This window comes from Trichechus manatus, unplaced genomic scaffold (genome assembly GCF_000243295.1).
Source record: "Trichechus manatus latirostris isolate Lorelei unplaced genomic scaffold, TriManLat1.0 scaffold00106, whole genome shotgun sequence".
Classification (NCBI taxonomy): domain Eukaryota; kingdom Metazoa; phylum Chordata; class Mammalia; order Sirenia; family Trichechidae; genus Trichechus; species Trichechus manatus.
In genome coordinates, this window is record NW_004444042.1 from 6,420,451 (window position 1) to 6,435,859 (window position 15,409).

The following is a 15,409-nucleotide window of genomic DNA, read 5'->3' on the forward strand; positions in this document are numbered from 1 at the left end:
CAACCTAGCAGAAATAAGCGCAAGGAGCACTCATACCAAACCAAAAACCAAACTCGTTGCCAGCGAGTAGATTCCGACTCATAGCAACCCTATAGGACAGAGTTGAACTGTCCCATAAGGTTTCCAAGGGGCAGCTGGTAGATTCAAACTGCCAACCTTTTGGTTAACAGCCAAGTTCTTAAGGAGCATTCATACCTAACCTATTGCCATCGAGTCAATTCTGACTCATAGCAACCCTACAGGACAGAGTAGAACTGCCGCATAGGGTTTCCAAGGAGCAGCTCGGTGGATTCAAACTGCCAACCCTTTGGTTAGCAGCCATAGCTCTTAACCACTGTGCAACCACTCATAGTTAGGCCTAAGGTCAGCAGCCTGACCCTGCTTTTCCAACCTACCTATTCAAATTATAGTATTCTCAGCTTTAGGTTTCCCCATCTAAACACGTTATTCCCCTGCTGTAAACTTGATGTAGCCCCGGTGGCACAGAGGTTAAGAGCTCAGCTGCTAATCAAAAGGTCAGCAGTTGGAATCCACCAGCCACTCCTTGGAAAACCCTATGGGGCAGTTCTACTTTGTCCTATAGGGTTGCTATGAGTTGAAATCGACTCAACAGCCAAAGGGTTTGGTTTTTGGTTTTTGGTATCTGTAACCTTGATAGTGCTATCTAAGGCTCTAAATAGCAAATTCTTAGCTATAGCACTAAAGGAAGGTGGTCTAAATTACTGTAAAAATAGAAATACAACACAAAGGTCAACTTTAGCTCAATTACTTTAGCTTAATTCCAATTTATAAAAGCCCAAATCAATGCTTTTCAAGAGCACCTCAGGCAACTCCTAACCTCAGAGAGTCAACTTGGATAGCCTTTAGGGTCTAGCCTGTTTTAGGACTTTGTCTAGGTACAGATAAAAAAAAAAATCACAATTTCTTACTTTGGAAGTATGCACATACCCTGGAGAATAGAAATTATATCAATGTAAAAATATTTAAGACCTATTAATAACCATTTCCCTAACACGTTTATATTTTCAATGAGAAAATCAGTAGATATTTATTACATTTCAAAAATCTAAATTCAAAGGGAAACTAAGGTTAGAAATTATTTAGTGTCTGCTCTAATATTAAAAGCTGATTAGTTAGGAAACTAACTTTCATTGAGCATTTCCTACATGTTAGGTTCCGTTTTAGGCATTTTTTTGCCCCTCATTACTTCATTAAACCTCAAATTTAAATGTAATTTAATTTTACAAATCAAGAAGCAGAGGCTCAGACGGGTTAAGTAATACGCCCAAGTCAAAGACCTGATTAATCCTAGAAACCAATTTGATCTCAGGTTTGTTGACTCCAACCTGATTAAGGAAATAATATTGGAGTTATTATTCCCTCTCCTTGAGCATAGGAATGTGACCCAGCTGGAGCTGGGCTCACAAGGACTCACAAGGACACATCAACTGGGCCCTGAAATATAAAGACAATAGCTAAGATAATCTTGGAAAATATCTTTTAGGGAAACTTTCACATAAAGCCGATCAAACAGAACACAAAAGACTTTCTACTCTTGTCTTTTTCTATTAGCATTTAGTGAATAGAAATTTGTTGAACCAACGAAGAACGTCATAACTGTTGTTACTGAAACCTGTACCAATGATTGTTAAGAAAGACGATTCAAAATGTAGGATCACAGTTTCTAGCCAATCTGAAAAGGCTAAGCTTTCAATGGTTTTGCCCATTTGTAATGTTAATATATACTGATGGCTCTGTAACTGGTCTTTGGACTCGGGCAGACATGGCTGTGGCAGCATGCTTGTCCGTTTTCTGATTCTTGCCTATTCTGTAATATTCTTTGGACTCGGGCAGACATGGCTCTAGCAGCATGCTTTTCCGTTTTCTGATTCTTGCCTATTCTGTAATATTCTTTGGACTTGGGCAGACATGGCTCTAGCAGCATGCTTGTCCACTTCCCACTTCTGCCCTTTTGAATATATACCGAATAAAACTTTCTTTTTGCTTTACTAAACTTTGTGATGTTCCTCCCCTACAACAAACCCTCTTTAATTCATATCAGATAACACTCCGAAGTTTCTTCTTTAACCAAAGAGAGTCGCCAAGCATTCCACTAACATTCTTTCTTTTTTTAATGTTTTTTTCAATTGTACTTTAGATGAAGGGTTACAGAGCAAGCTAGTTTCTCATTAAACAATTAATACACATACTGTTTTGTGACATTGGTTGCTAACCCATGACATGTCAATACTTTCCCCCTTCTAGACCTTGGATTCCCCATTATCAGCTTTCCTGTCCCCTCCTGCCTTCTTGTCCTTGCCCCTGGACAGGTGTGCCCCTTTAGTCTCATTTTGTTTTATGGGCCTGTCTAATCTTCGGCTGAACGGTGAACCTCAGGAGTATCTTCATTACTGAGCTCTAAGGGTGTCTGGGGGCCATACTCTCCAGGTTTCTCCCATCTCTGTCAGACCAGTGAGTCTTTTTTTTTTAAGAGTTAGAATTTTGTTCTACATTCTTCTCCAGCTCTGTCTGCGACCCTCTACTGTGACCCCTGTCAGAGCATCCACTAACATGCTATGCTAGTTTGCAAACCTCTGCCCTGTAAATCTTGGTTTTGTTTAATTCTGCCCAGAAAAGAAGCTCTAGAAATCTAATTTATAATCCTCACTAGCCTAAATGACTACTGTTATTCTCCACTGCTCCCATATGATCTGAAAATCTGGCTTTGCTCTATTCAGTATCCTCACAAATTTTTTTTTTTTCTTTTCTCCCTTACAAAGCTGGAACGGTCACTCCACAGCAAGGAAAGAATGTGATTCTCAGGAAGTGAGTAATTTACTCCTGAGTGGGAGATATGACAACATCAAGATATTAAAATTAAGAGACACTCATTTGCTCCAAAAAGAATCAACGGTAATATTGGAATGAAACTGCATTTTAAAACTGAGAATTTCAATTAGTTACCAAAGTTTTTAACAGCTTTTAATTCAGAGTTTGATTTTTAGATAATTTTGCAGATTTAAAATAGTCACTGAAAGGGTCACCTTAAATTCTTTCTGGAATAGAGCAGTGTTATGGATTGAACTGTGTCCCCCCAAAAACATGTGTTGTAAATCCTATACAGGGACGGATTACCCAATAACCAAGGTACACACAGGTTTACTTGTACTTACTAATCTGTAGTGCACAATTTCACCACATCTTTGATTTGTGAAACAGAAATGGATTTTCTTTGTTATGTTAATGAGGCAGTATTAGTCTAGATAGTGTTTTAAGTCAATCTCTTCTGAGATATTAAGAGAGCAAACTGAGCAAGCAAGAAAGCAAGCAAGCAGAGATGGGGGAAGATAGATGCCACCTCACACAAGATCTCCAAGGAACCAAGAAACAAAGGCTGAAAAGAGACAAAGATCTTCTCCCCGAGGCAAAAGAGAAAGCCTTCCCCTAGAGCTGGAGTCCTGAATTTGGACTTCTAAACTAATTTTAAAATACATTTCTGTTTGTTAAAGCCACCCACTTGTGGTATTTCTGTTATAGCAGCACTAGATAACTAAGACAAGCAGGTTATAAAAAATCTCTTAAAGACAATACATTTTAATGACATAGCTATTAAAAACAAAAGTGTCTATGGGAACAAGTATCTTGATCTCCTAAGAATCTCACAGATATTTCCTTTGAAGGGCAGTATCTACGACAGTGAGACAATGTACTACTTGTAAGTATAAGGAGTACACTAACGTTGGATATGACATAAACAAATTCACTGAGGAACTAAGAAGAGGAGAAGTCAGTTTTGAGACATATTTATAAAGGGTGAAAATAATCACAACCCTCGTGGTCAACCATAACATGTACCACAAAGCTTTTTGTTAAACCTCTTCATGTAAATCTGAGTACCCAAAGTATAGTCTGGATACTTTTTATGAAGTAAAAGAGTGAAAAACTATACCTTCATTTGAGTACTTTTTTCTGTAAAAACTCAAATTTAGAAGAGAAAAAGTCTTCACTAATCTCTTACCTGGTGTGTTATTTTTAGAATAGGTGTAAAAAGACCAGGTCTAGTCATAAGGTTTGGGGACAGCTGGCAGGGATCTGGTTCCCTGCCCCCCCCCCCCCTTTTACCATAAAACTCTTAAGAGATCAATCTTAAATGAACAAACTGCAGTGCCTTGGCACTCTCTCGCACATCAAAAAGTAGAGGGACAACCTAAAAGAACCCCTTTTTGAATGTTATTCCAGGAACTGAAACACTTCTAAATTTTAATATAAATTTAGGCCTCAGAACACCTGCAAATAATATAAGTTCCTCTGATAGACAACAAAGAAGAACTGCAGTCAGAGAAGTGAACTACTGCAAGGCTCTAGAAAACAAAATATGGGGACTAAAGACCCCTCTCTTTCACTTTTCCAACCTACTGTTCCTTCTTCTGCTAACACCTCCCCTCCCCAACCATCCCGTTCCATCCCTTTCCTGACTACATTTCCATCCCCAAATCAATGTTTTAAACTAAGATATTCCTGAAAAGAATAGATTAGGCAGTGTTTAAAAAAAAAAAACCTCTTACAATGATGAGACAAAGTTGTCTGGCCCTGAGACTTCAGGCAAGTTACCCTCCCTGGGCCTCAGTTCCTCATCTCTAAGGATACTTTCCTAGCTCTAAAAATCTATTCCATCTATACACACACAATCAGGTATTATAACTAAAATATCACTTAGATCAGAAGGGAAACATCAATTCCTTTGATATTTTGAGCTTTTCTCCTTTTGGGGAGATTTAAAACAAAAAAACCCAGTTGCTGTTGAGTCAATGCCAACTCATGGCAACCCCATGTGTTTCAGAGAACAACTGTACTCCCTAGGTTTTTCAATGGCTGTGACCTTTCAGAAGAAGCCTGCCAGGACTTTCTTCCGAGATGCCTCTGAGTGGATTTGAACCAGATAAAGTGTAAATGAATAAATGAACTATTTATCCCAAACTCACAGAGAAGAATCTGTCATAGTTCTAAGCTGCTAAAATAAAGCACTAAAAGACTGATAAAAAGCTCACATGCCCTTTTTCAAAATTAAATGAAAATCAACTGTTAAATCTCAGTGGTCTGCAGTAAGAGACTGTATTACAGGGTTGCATGTTCTAACCATTAATGCGTTCTTTGGTAAAGTACAGTAATCTTCTTTGCAAGACACATGAGTCAGTTACTGCCTTTACCCACCACCAGCCTGGAAACACAGCGGGCAGAGACCCACGGCAGGAACAAATTCTGAACAAGAGTATCCAGTGACTCAAGGTGTAGAGGGGCAGGAGCGCCTATGTGGGGTTCAAAAATTCTTAGCAATGAAATGCTTTTAAATTTTTTCTTGCTGCATCTTAATTCTCAATATGCATCAAGATAAAAGTAATATAAAGACAAAAAAAGACTACTAAGATTTATATAAAACCGCAGATGTAGAGTGCTAAATTTACAAAGGGTAGAATTAGAGTTGTGTTTAACTCACAAATTCTTTTAATAAGGTTTTCCTAGGAAAAGTGCTAAATTAATTTTTAATGATCATTATAAGATGATTATTGATTTAAGGATGAGATAATTTTTATTTTCAAAATAAAACAAAAGGTTTAAAGACAAAGTTACTTTTAAACTTGCAAATCTGCAATTTGAATGTACAATAAAAGGTAAAATGATCAACTAATTTTCATGCTGCCTCTTTAAAACCTTAATTTATTTGGCAAGATGCACTTTACTGATGGGGACGTGGTTGGGAGTGAGATTTGCCATGTATGTCTTTTTACAGCATTTTGATTTTTGAACCAGGTAACTGTATAACAAAAGCAAAATCAGGTTAATAAATTAAGTACATATGATGTCATTATGTACTTAAACTTTTTTTTTTGTGAACTGATTTATTTTACTTTTTTTCATTCCTGAAAAAGTTAGTTTTGCAGCAACCTAACAATCTTGGTTTCTCCAAATCAGCATAAAACTGGGATAGCTACAAGACTGTACATGGTGGGGACCAGGTCTATTTCTCTTACATATCCCAAGTGCCTAACCCTAATACTGAAAAACTTAACTGACCACATTTTTTTAAAGAAGTAGCTCTTGATGGCACTTGCACAAAATAAAGCTTCATAACACTTGCAGGCTAAATGATGACTTTTCCCCTCTGAAAATACTGAAAGATTAATGTTTCAATGCCTGCTCCTCCTTATCACTATCTGTCATTTGCTAGAAGCAAAGACGAGAGAATAAGGCAAGAGGTTAGGTTAGGGAAACATGAGGTTGATGGCTGATTCACAGCGTAGACAGCAGAGCATGCAGTGAGCCATCAACTGAAGTTAGGGAACTCTAAAGATACACCTTACTTCTTTTTTTTGATTTTGAAGCCTTAGATTATTATGAAAGACAGGTGCCTCACCTAACCTCTCTAGCCTACCCCTTCCCTTTTCATTATGGCTTAAAACCTCAATGAAGAGAGCCACAAGCAAAATTCCAGAGCCTGCAAACGAGACTGGTGGGAGAGGCAAATACAGAGATGGTATCGGTCACAGGTCTCCTTTCCTAAGAATGAAACCCATCCCTCAAATGAAGTCAGTGGAAATGACCAGGCCAAAACAGTTCTAAGGAGCCTGCTCAAAAGATGAAAGTGCCCACCAAATACGGAAGGCCTGACATCCCATAGTAATGTCTTCCCTTTTGTTTTTCCCCAAAGACATAGCTCAATTAGCTATCTGGCTCTAACTGAGAGTCAAACAGCCCACTCAGCACAGCCCAGAGTTCCATACTCAATCCCATTCTGACGCAGAGTCGAGCACAGTGTTACACACCTGCACACAGAATAAGGCACGGCACACAGCACAAAAACCTCACAGACATGCTTATTCTCTTTTTAAGCAAAAAAGAAACTAGAGGGCAAGGGAACGCTTACCTTCTAAATGTGAGAAAAAGAATAAAACAAACAAGAGAACAACAACAAAAAAAGATGCATAAAGAAGTCATAACAGGGAAGTGAAAGTTGTCAAGTATGCAAAAGCAGAATTAAGTAAAACATCAAAGACTTAAAAAGGTTTTACCAATAGATTTAAAATACAGTCTTAGAATGGTTCAAGAACTTCATGTCAATGAGAAAATGCTTCCATAAACAAATTGCAGTTAAGATACACTGACTAATTTTTTCTGCATATTTAGGTTAGCTTTCTGAGCAACAAGAAAGAGCTGGCAATACTAGGTCCCAACTTTGACCTTACCTTATAGGTTTCCTGGATGATAACCATGGCCCTATAGAGCATCCAGTGGAAATCATACCACAAAATTCCCTTTTTAGCTCTGACTGCTGGGTGACAGTCAACATTTGGTCACACACAGGAAAGGTGGACCAAGGAGACAGTGTAATCACATGACTGCCTGCATCTTGGGCTCCTACAAGGGAAGTATCAACCCAAATGTCTCTGTCCCCCCAGACCTGGAAGCTTTGTTCACAGAGCTTCAAGGGAGAAGTAGACCAGGTGCAACAGGACACAAAACCAACGCTGACAGGCTCTAAAAGGAATCCACCAACCCCTTCGGAGTTCAAGAAGAGACTCTAGACAGAGAGAGCAGGGGCCCCGCAAACTAAATGATAAATGTGAAAACTAGTATTTTAATTAAGGTTTCCTTAGGAAAAGGGAGAAGGGGCTCCTCAAACTAACTGATGAATGTGAAATTAATATTTTAATTAAATTTTCCTTACGGAAAATGAGATGGTCGAGGGGCACATCTAGAAATGCCGGAAGTTTTGTTTCCTCTGTAGATCTCTCTGCATCAAAGTTGGTTGAGAAAAAGTTTTTCATATGGTCCAGAGTCAAAGGGTATTCTGTATCTTACTTAGTCGCCTGGTAACAACCACCCATATATAAGGCAGGGTTTCCTGGCCCAGCCCTCTGTAAGGGGAGTGTGTACCATAAGAGAATTCCTCCACCAGCCCAACCACCGTGACTGCAGCCTGAAGGAAAAGCTACACATCTCAGCCTTCAACCAACACTCATCCCACATGCCTATCTGATCTACCTTGGTAAGAAAGGAAATTTACAAAGGCAGCAAGTAGTAATCCATGAAATAAAAGTGAAGAAGAAATTACTTTCTTAATATCTGCATTGTCTTATACTACATTCAGTTACAAGATAAAACGTGAGACAGGTGACAATCAAAACCCTTAGAAGGGAGAATCTGGGATCGTGCTTACTTATCCACTAATTGACACTTACCTTGCTGGCCCAGGCATCTTCATCCCAAGAAGTGAGTTGTAATACACGAATGATCTCATTAATTTCAGCACTCATCTTTTCAACAGTAAAATTGCGATTTTTCAAGGCTTCTTCTATTCCTTGGTTTTTTGAGTTTTTAGTTGTTACAAAAATCTTCATAGCTATAAAAATAAATGAAAGAACAGAAACTTAGCTTGGAATTTAATCCTGCTGTATAACATTATCCACACAAGATGCCCCATCCATGCTTTGAACACATGCTTTGGGCTTCAAAGGTCTTAAGAACATACAAAACAAACACTGCCAATTCCGCTAGCAATGTTCCAACTTCCATAATTTTCACTGTAAAGAAAACTCGAGGTACATAATATCACACAATATGATTAGGGAACTAATTCAACATCCATATACTGATGACTTAGAATCACCAAATATCCAATCTTCTCCTAAATCAGTTATCATCCTGGCCCTACCCCTGGCCCCATCCAATGCAAACCTAATGGGACAAAATTAAAATAGTCAGTAAAACTGTGAATGGAGCATCCTGCTGCCCCCAATCTCAAGGAAAGATCCCAAGGTGTAAAATTTATCTTCCAGGATTTCTCTCAACATGCAGCAGTGACTTTCTAACCCCCAAACAAAATGAAGAAGAAAAAGAAATAATATGAAGCAGTGAAGAGAGACAAAATTATTAAAATTATTAAAATAATTAAAAATTTAAAAATAAAGATTGACACTTTACTGACTTACCCAGGTTAGAAAGAAACCCTCTTCCCAACAGTCCTTCTCCCATATAGAAAAGTTGGCCTCAAAACATATTTCCACGGTGACTATAGAATTTTATAATTCATATAAGGACTCTCTGAACTCTTACATTCACATCTCCTTGTTTAGCTACTACCTCACATGCCAAAGCAGGTAAGCGGTAGCAGGAGGTCACAGTGACATGCCTCATAAAATTCTGAAAATAAGGCTGCCCTCTGAGAGTTAAATTTGTCCACAACTTGAGTAGCGCATGTAAACCACGAGGAATCTGGCATATAGTAGACACTTAATAAGTACAATTCCCTTTCAATAGCTGAGAAAGCAGCCACCATGTTTGCATTTCTGGGCTCTGCCCATTGGGAAGGTGGGCCCAGCTGGTGACTGTAGAACTGATCTAGTCACAATGTAGAGAACAGTTAAATATCTTTTAGGTAAAACTGTGCTAACACAACACTGAAAAGGGCTGTAGTTCACTTCTTTATGACAGTGCTCGATAATATCCATTCCAGCTCCTAGCTGTTTTTCATAATGCAAATAAAGGTGTCAAAATTTATACATCCAAGACTAGAGCTTCTAGAGGCAATTCCACCTCCCAGGAAGAGGGCCTGTTAGAGCTTCAGAACAGAACTGAGCCCCAGAAGGGAAGTTTCAAACACAGAGCAGGAGAAGGAGAGCGTTAGAAAGAATACTGGTTCTCAGCCCATCAGCCATAGGCCTCATGTAATACCCGATCAGCCACATCCTACTTTTACCCAGGGTGAAAGACACACGACAAAGCAGCAAAGAAAATGAACTCAGAGTTTAGAACGGTTAACATTTTTTTCTTGTAAAATAGAGGCAGGGAATACCTGAAATGAGAACCGGCAGCAACTCTTTGACGGTGTTCATTGAGTTCACCAGCATCACTCGGTGCTCCTGATGGGTGAGCTCCTGCTGTCTCTCGTCAATCATCTTGGCCATCTTGGTCATTCCTTGTGCAGAGGGGACAAATCGTGCAGGGTGAGGAGAGCAATGATCCAGGGTTCTGGCTTTTCTCAGCCTAAATCTATTAAGAATTATTATGAAAGTCCAAACTGCCCACTTATTTAAAGGACAGACACCATCACAACTCTAGTATTTATAATATAGAATTTTTCAGGATGGTTCTGACTCCATACAGGTTTATTCTTTTCAATAAAAGAAATTTATTCAATGTAAATCCTCAACATGATATTTTTATGTTTGACATACATTCACAATTGAAAAAATATTGAAATAAAGAAATATATTTTTATAAAAAATAAATTCATAAGTCAGGGAAAAAAAATATTTTGCCAGGCTACCATTGGTACAGGTTTAATGCCATGTATCTAGGCACTGCGCTTATGCTATGTAAGAATATCACATGAACCTAGAACTAAGAATCTGGTGGCTGGAAAAAAAGTCTCAAGAATTACAATGATGTGTTTTGTTGTCATCTTCATATTTTTTCTGTAATTTCCAATTTGCCCAAAATAAGCATGTAGTACTTTTATAATTAGAAACAAATAGAAATATAAAAATAATCATGGCGATGAGTATTTGAAAGCATCTGGTGTTTTGAATCAGCCTGCTAGCACTTTCTGTTTACTTTCGTTATTCTTCAAAGGCGCTGTGTGATTCTCTAAAGCTTTGATTATTAAATTGCTCCTAGGATGTCTCAAGTTGTCTCATAAACCACCAAGGGATACCAAAGGGAGGCAGAAAGGTGGGGCTGCCCCTGCTTCACCCAAATAACTCTACTTTTATCTTTTATATGTTGGGATTCTGCGTAAAATTTCATTTGGGGAAAAATTTTTTTCCAGTGTTATAAGAAAGTTTAAAAGTACTGCTCTAAAGCCATCAAGGAAAGCCTCTTCGCAGTGATCTTCAATGATGACTCAGAAAAATTCTTAACTGTCGTTAAGTTTACAGAAAGACTACACTGGAACCTCGTGAAAATACTGTTAATTAAAAATCAACATTTCACTTAAGACAGGTCCTTACAAGGGTACGTTTAAATTCTGTCAAAAAAATTTTGTAAGGTGGTGTGTGACTTTCAATTCTGACAAGTTAAATATCTCATGTGTCTTGCCATGGGTCTTATTCATACTTTAAGGACCCCCAAGTTCACATTCTAGGTCTATAACATCAAAAGCTGGTATCTGTTCACGTATTTTGATTATTTAATTTTCAGGAGTCTAAACAATCATTTCAAAATGAGATTTAACCACAATGATGTTCTCTCCTTCTAGGACTGGTTATATTATGCACTCTTGGGCTAGGGCGTGAATCCATAATAGTATGGACTAATTAGCAAGCTACGAGGTCATAAAGAGCTACAGGCCAGCTGGCAGACGGTGAAGGAATGCTGTGGAATGTGGAATGAAGAGGTCAGAATACGGGGTGGCCTGAAGCATTACGGTAATAGAAAAGTATTGCCTACATCCTTCGGCAGCATTTGCAATGTCTGGTTTAATTCATTAGACAGGCCAGGATTTGTAGAAAGCAGATTCAGCTTTCAGAGACAATGACATCGCCTCTTTAGAAGCATAGCGTCAGCTCCATCAGCAGAGCAGACACCTGAAAGCCCAACGCATCACCACCTTTCTTCCACAAAAATGGGTGCGGGGGGAGCTACAGGAGTAGTCCCCTGCATGATCAAACACAGACAATCCATAAAAAACGTATTAGAAACTTTGGATACAACTAACCTGGTCCAAGATTCTTTGTGTAAGTGACCAAATCTTCCATAGTTTCCACCACTTCTGCCACTGTAAGATATTCCAAAATTCCTTTGCATACTCTAATAATTTTACGAACCTGCAAATTTATTTCAGAGTAGTCAGTCAAGTGAACGGACATTTAGTGGAAAACATGATAATGCAGGTGCATAGTTATTCAGCCTTTTCTCAACCTAAACAAACATCAATCCTTCGTTATTATCTTTAAGACTGAGCTTTTTGTGGGGCGGGGGGCAGGGGGGGTCTACAATTAGCTCGCCCATCTTGTAAATAGTGCAACCACGGTTTATTAGGAAATAAGCGGCGCAGGGTTATACCTCCAAATGTTTCTTGAGAGGGCCCTAAGAAAGGCCTGTAAGTCCTTCTAAACCCACCTGGGGTGCCCAGGTTCATGTTCAGCTTTCAAGTCCCACCCTCCCTGATAGCTAGTGAGGCAGGAGATAGTATAGGCCTCAGATTGCCTACCTCAGCCTCATCGAAGGTGAGGAGCAGGTCTGATGTGCCAGAGAGGATGCCTCGTGATCCATCGATGAGATAATCTCGAGCTGGCACTGAGTAAGGGTCTGCCTGAAGCATCTGGGCTGCCTGAACAAGCTTGGTGCAAGCATTCTCAACCCTGTGGGGAAGAACATGGGATTAATTAACTGGAGGACACCAAGCAGAAGAGTGTCATATGCAAATGCAAGTACATAAATTCATATTTTTTCCTTAAATGGAAAACAGCCAAGACCAGTTGATGAGAGGACCTAAGTTTTTGGATTTTAAAATGTACAGTTAAGAGCAGCACATCCATTCATTCATTCACTGCACTGAGCCGTTGTTCTTCATTATTTCCTGGCAATAAGAAATGATGAGGAAATGTTTTGGGCCTTTTACTTTAGGTTGCTATATCTCTGTAACTACTTCATTTCCTCACTCCTCCCCACCCTATACACACTGATGTTAAAAAGATACTGCACAAAGAACTGAAATCCTTAACAGCATTTTCAGATTTAACATCTGAAAATAAAATGCCAAAGCATTATGTAAAGTGAAATATAATAACTAGACTAAGCCAAGGAATAGGAGGAAACACAAGGAAAAACTATGAGGTAATACATAAATTTTTCATTCATCTAGCTAAATGGATTTATTTGACAAATCCACTGAACTGTTTGACAACAGCCCTATAAAACTATCTTGTTAATTAAAACTTCACTGGAATTAATAACTGAACTTGAGTTAACACAGACTACCAGATCAGCCAAGGGCTTGGGAGGGTTCATTTAGAAGAGAAACTCAAAATGCATAAACCTATAAGTAAAAGGTATTCATTCATTCAATTGTTCATCCATACAGAGCTGAAAAGGACATTATAGATCATTTCTTCTAATCTCATATTCAATATACCATCATGTTATTACTGAGTAACTTATAAAGACATGGAGCAAACAACTTAAAATATTTAGCCAAGCTATACATTGTTATTTGAAAACAAAGAGACACAGAAAATCTCACATGCAAATAAAAGCCTATTTTACAGGACTGTTCTCAGGATGAAATAAAATAATACAAAGCTCCACAAGTACAAAACATTGTTGCATTGTTAATAAACAGAATTAAATCAACATATGAATTTCAACTACCCAAAGGGCATTAGACCATGGACACCATACCCATTTTTTTATCCGTTACTATTGAGTTGATTCCGACTCACAACGACCCTACAGGACAGAGTAGAACTACCCCATAGGGTTTCCAAGGTGGATTCAAACTGCTGACCTTTTGGTTAGCAGCCGAGCTCTTAACCACTGCACTACCAGGGCCCCACCCAAAAGGCATTAGACCACGCACACCATAGATATGTAAATAAAGATGTATAAAGCACTGTTCTAACTCTCAATAATCATACGTTAATAAGCTCCAACAAAAACATTGGAATCATAAGGCAGTACGTAATAAATATCAGTGAAGGTCAAGACCTTGTCAATGTGGCATTTGATCAGATTTTTAAAGGGTTGGTTGCTTTTCTTCCCTTTTAAATAAAATTTTAATTTTAAATTATATAATATGTATATTCATATATTTTACACAAACATATCAACATACATAAAAATAAAAGGATAATACATTGAAAAATCTCCTGCCCTCCACTATCTCCCAGGTACTCAAATTACATTCCACAAGCAACCAATGTTATGACTTTCCTCTGTATTCTACAAAAAGATATTTTATGCACACAGAAACAAACACGTCTGTTTTCCCCACTTTTATACATACAGGATCATAATATGCACACTCTCTGCATTCCACCTTTTTTCCTTAAGTTGGAGATATTTTCAAAATAGTACACCAAGAGCCTCCTTGTTCTTTTTTACAGCTACATAATAGTCCATAATTTGTTAGCCTGGCCCCTATTGATAACCATTTAGGTTGCTTTCATTTTTTGTTATTATAAACAATGCTGCAATAAATCATCATTTTTCACTGTATAGCTTTAGGATATAGTCTAGAAATGGAATTGCTGAGCTATTTTTGTTGAGCGAATACACAGCAGAACACATCCCAATCCAACAGTTTCTACACGTACAATTCAGTGACACTGATTACATTCTTAGAGCTGTGCAACCATTCTCACCCTCCGTTTCTGAGTTGTTCCTTCCCCATTAACATAAACTCACTGTCCCATAAGTTACCTATCTAATCTTTCAAGTTGTTCTCAATTTGATCCCATATAGATAGTCTTTAAAAGAGCACAAAGCTCAAAGCAGGCATTTTTTATTAGTTAAGCTGAACTATTGTTTGGTTTTAAGACGATCTCAATACAGTTTTAATTTGCGCTCTTATTATGAGTGAGGTTGAGCATCTTTTCATATTTTTTTAAATACAAAGTAAAACCACACACATAAAAGACTGCATAAACGTTATGTTCTTTGAACATAATCCCCCTTCCTGCACTCCAGATGTAACCATTTTTCTGAATTTTGTGTTAATTATTCCCTTGATTTTCTTTAGATACGTTGTTACTGTCGTGTGCTCTCAAGCCAATTCTGACTCACAGCAACCCTATAGGACAGAGAACTGCCCCATAGGGTTTCCAGGCTGTAAATCTTCATAGAAGTAGACTGCCACACGTTTCTCTCACAGAGCAGCTAGTGGGATCTTTCTGTTAGCAGTCAAGCACTTTGACCACTGCACCACTACGGCTCCTTTTAGATATGTATAACTAAGCAATTTACTGTTTAGATTTGCCGATATTGGAACCTTTACTTATCATAATAAATCAAACTGCTTAATACCAATAATAAAGAGAAAATTTTAAAAACAGCTGGAGAGAAATGACACTTTATATACAGGAGAACTAAGATAAGAATAACATCAGACTTCTCGCTGGAAGTAATGCAAGGCAGAATTTAGTGGCGCAATATCTTTAAAGTACTGAAAGAAAAAAAATCTGTCAATCTAAAATTCTATAACCAATGAAAATACTTTTCAAAAAGAAAGACTTTTTCAGACATACAAAGGCTGAAAGAATTCAGCCTGCACTGTAAGGAATGTTAAAGGAAGTCCTTCTTTAAGAAGGAAAATGATACCAGATGAAAGCTAGGTGTACACAAAGGAATGAAGAGCACTGGACATGATAACTATATGGGTAAATATGAAAGACTTTTTTTCTTATTATTTAAA

General features: G+C 38.1%; 1 protein-coding gene across 4 annotated transcripts in view; it reads right to left on the reverse strand.

Annotated features, from left to right (window-relative positions):
* The window catches only part of VCL (vinculin), a 112,183-nt gene that overhangs the window by 34,034 nt on the left and 62,740 nt on the right, over positions 1–15,409 (reverse strand). For all 4 annotated transcript variants that reach the window (XM_004383214.2, XM_004383215.2, XM_023737670.1 and 1 more), the window contains exons 3-6: positions 12,209–12,359; positions 11,714–11,822; positions 9,851–9,973; positions 8,238–8,398 (exon numbers count right to left, since the gene is read on the reverse strand). In XM_004383214.2, coding sequence (XP_004383271.1) covers positions 8,238–8,398; positions 9,851–9,973; positions 11,714–11,822; positions 12,209–12,359 — 544 coding nt within the window. The remainder of the gene's footprint in view (positions 1–8,237; positions 8,399–9,850; positions 9,974–11,713; positions 11,823–12,208; positions 12,360–15,409) is intronic.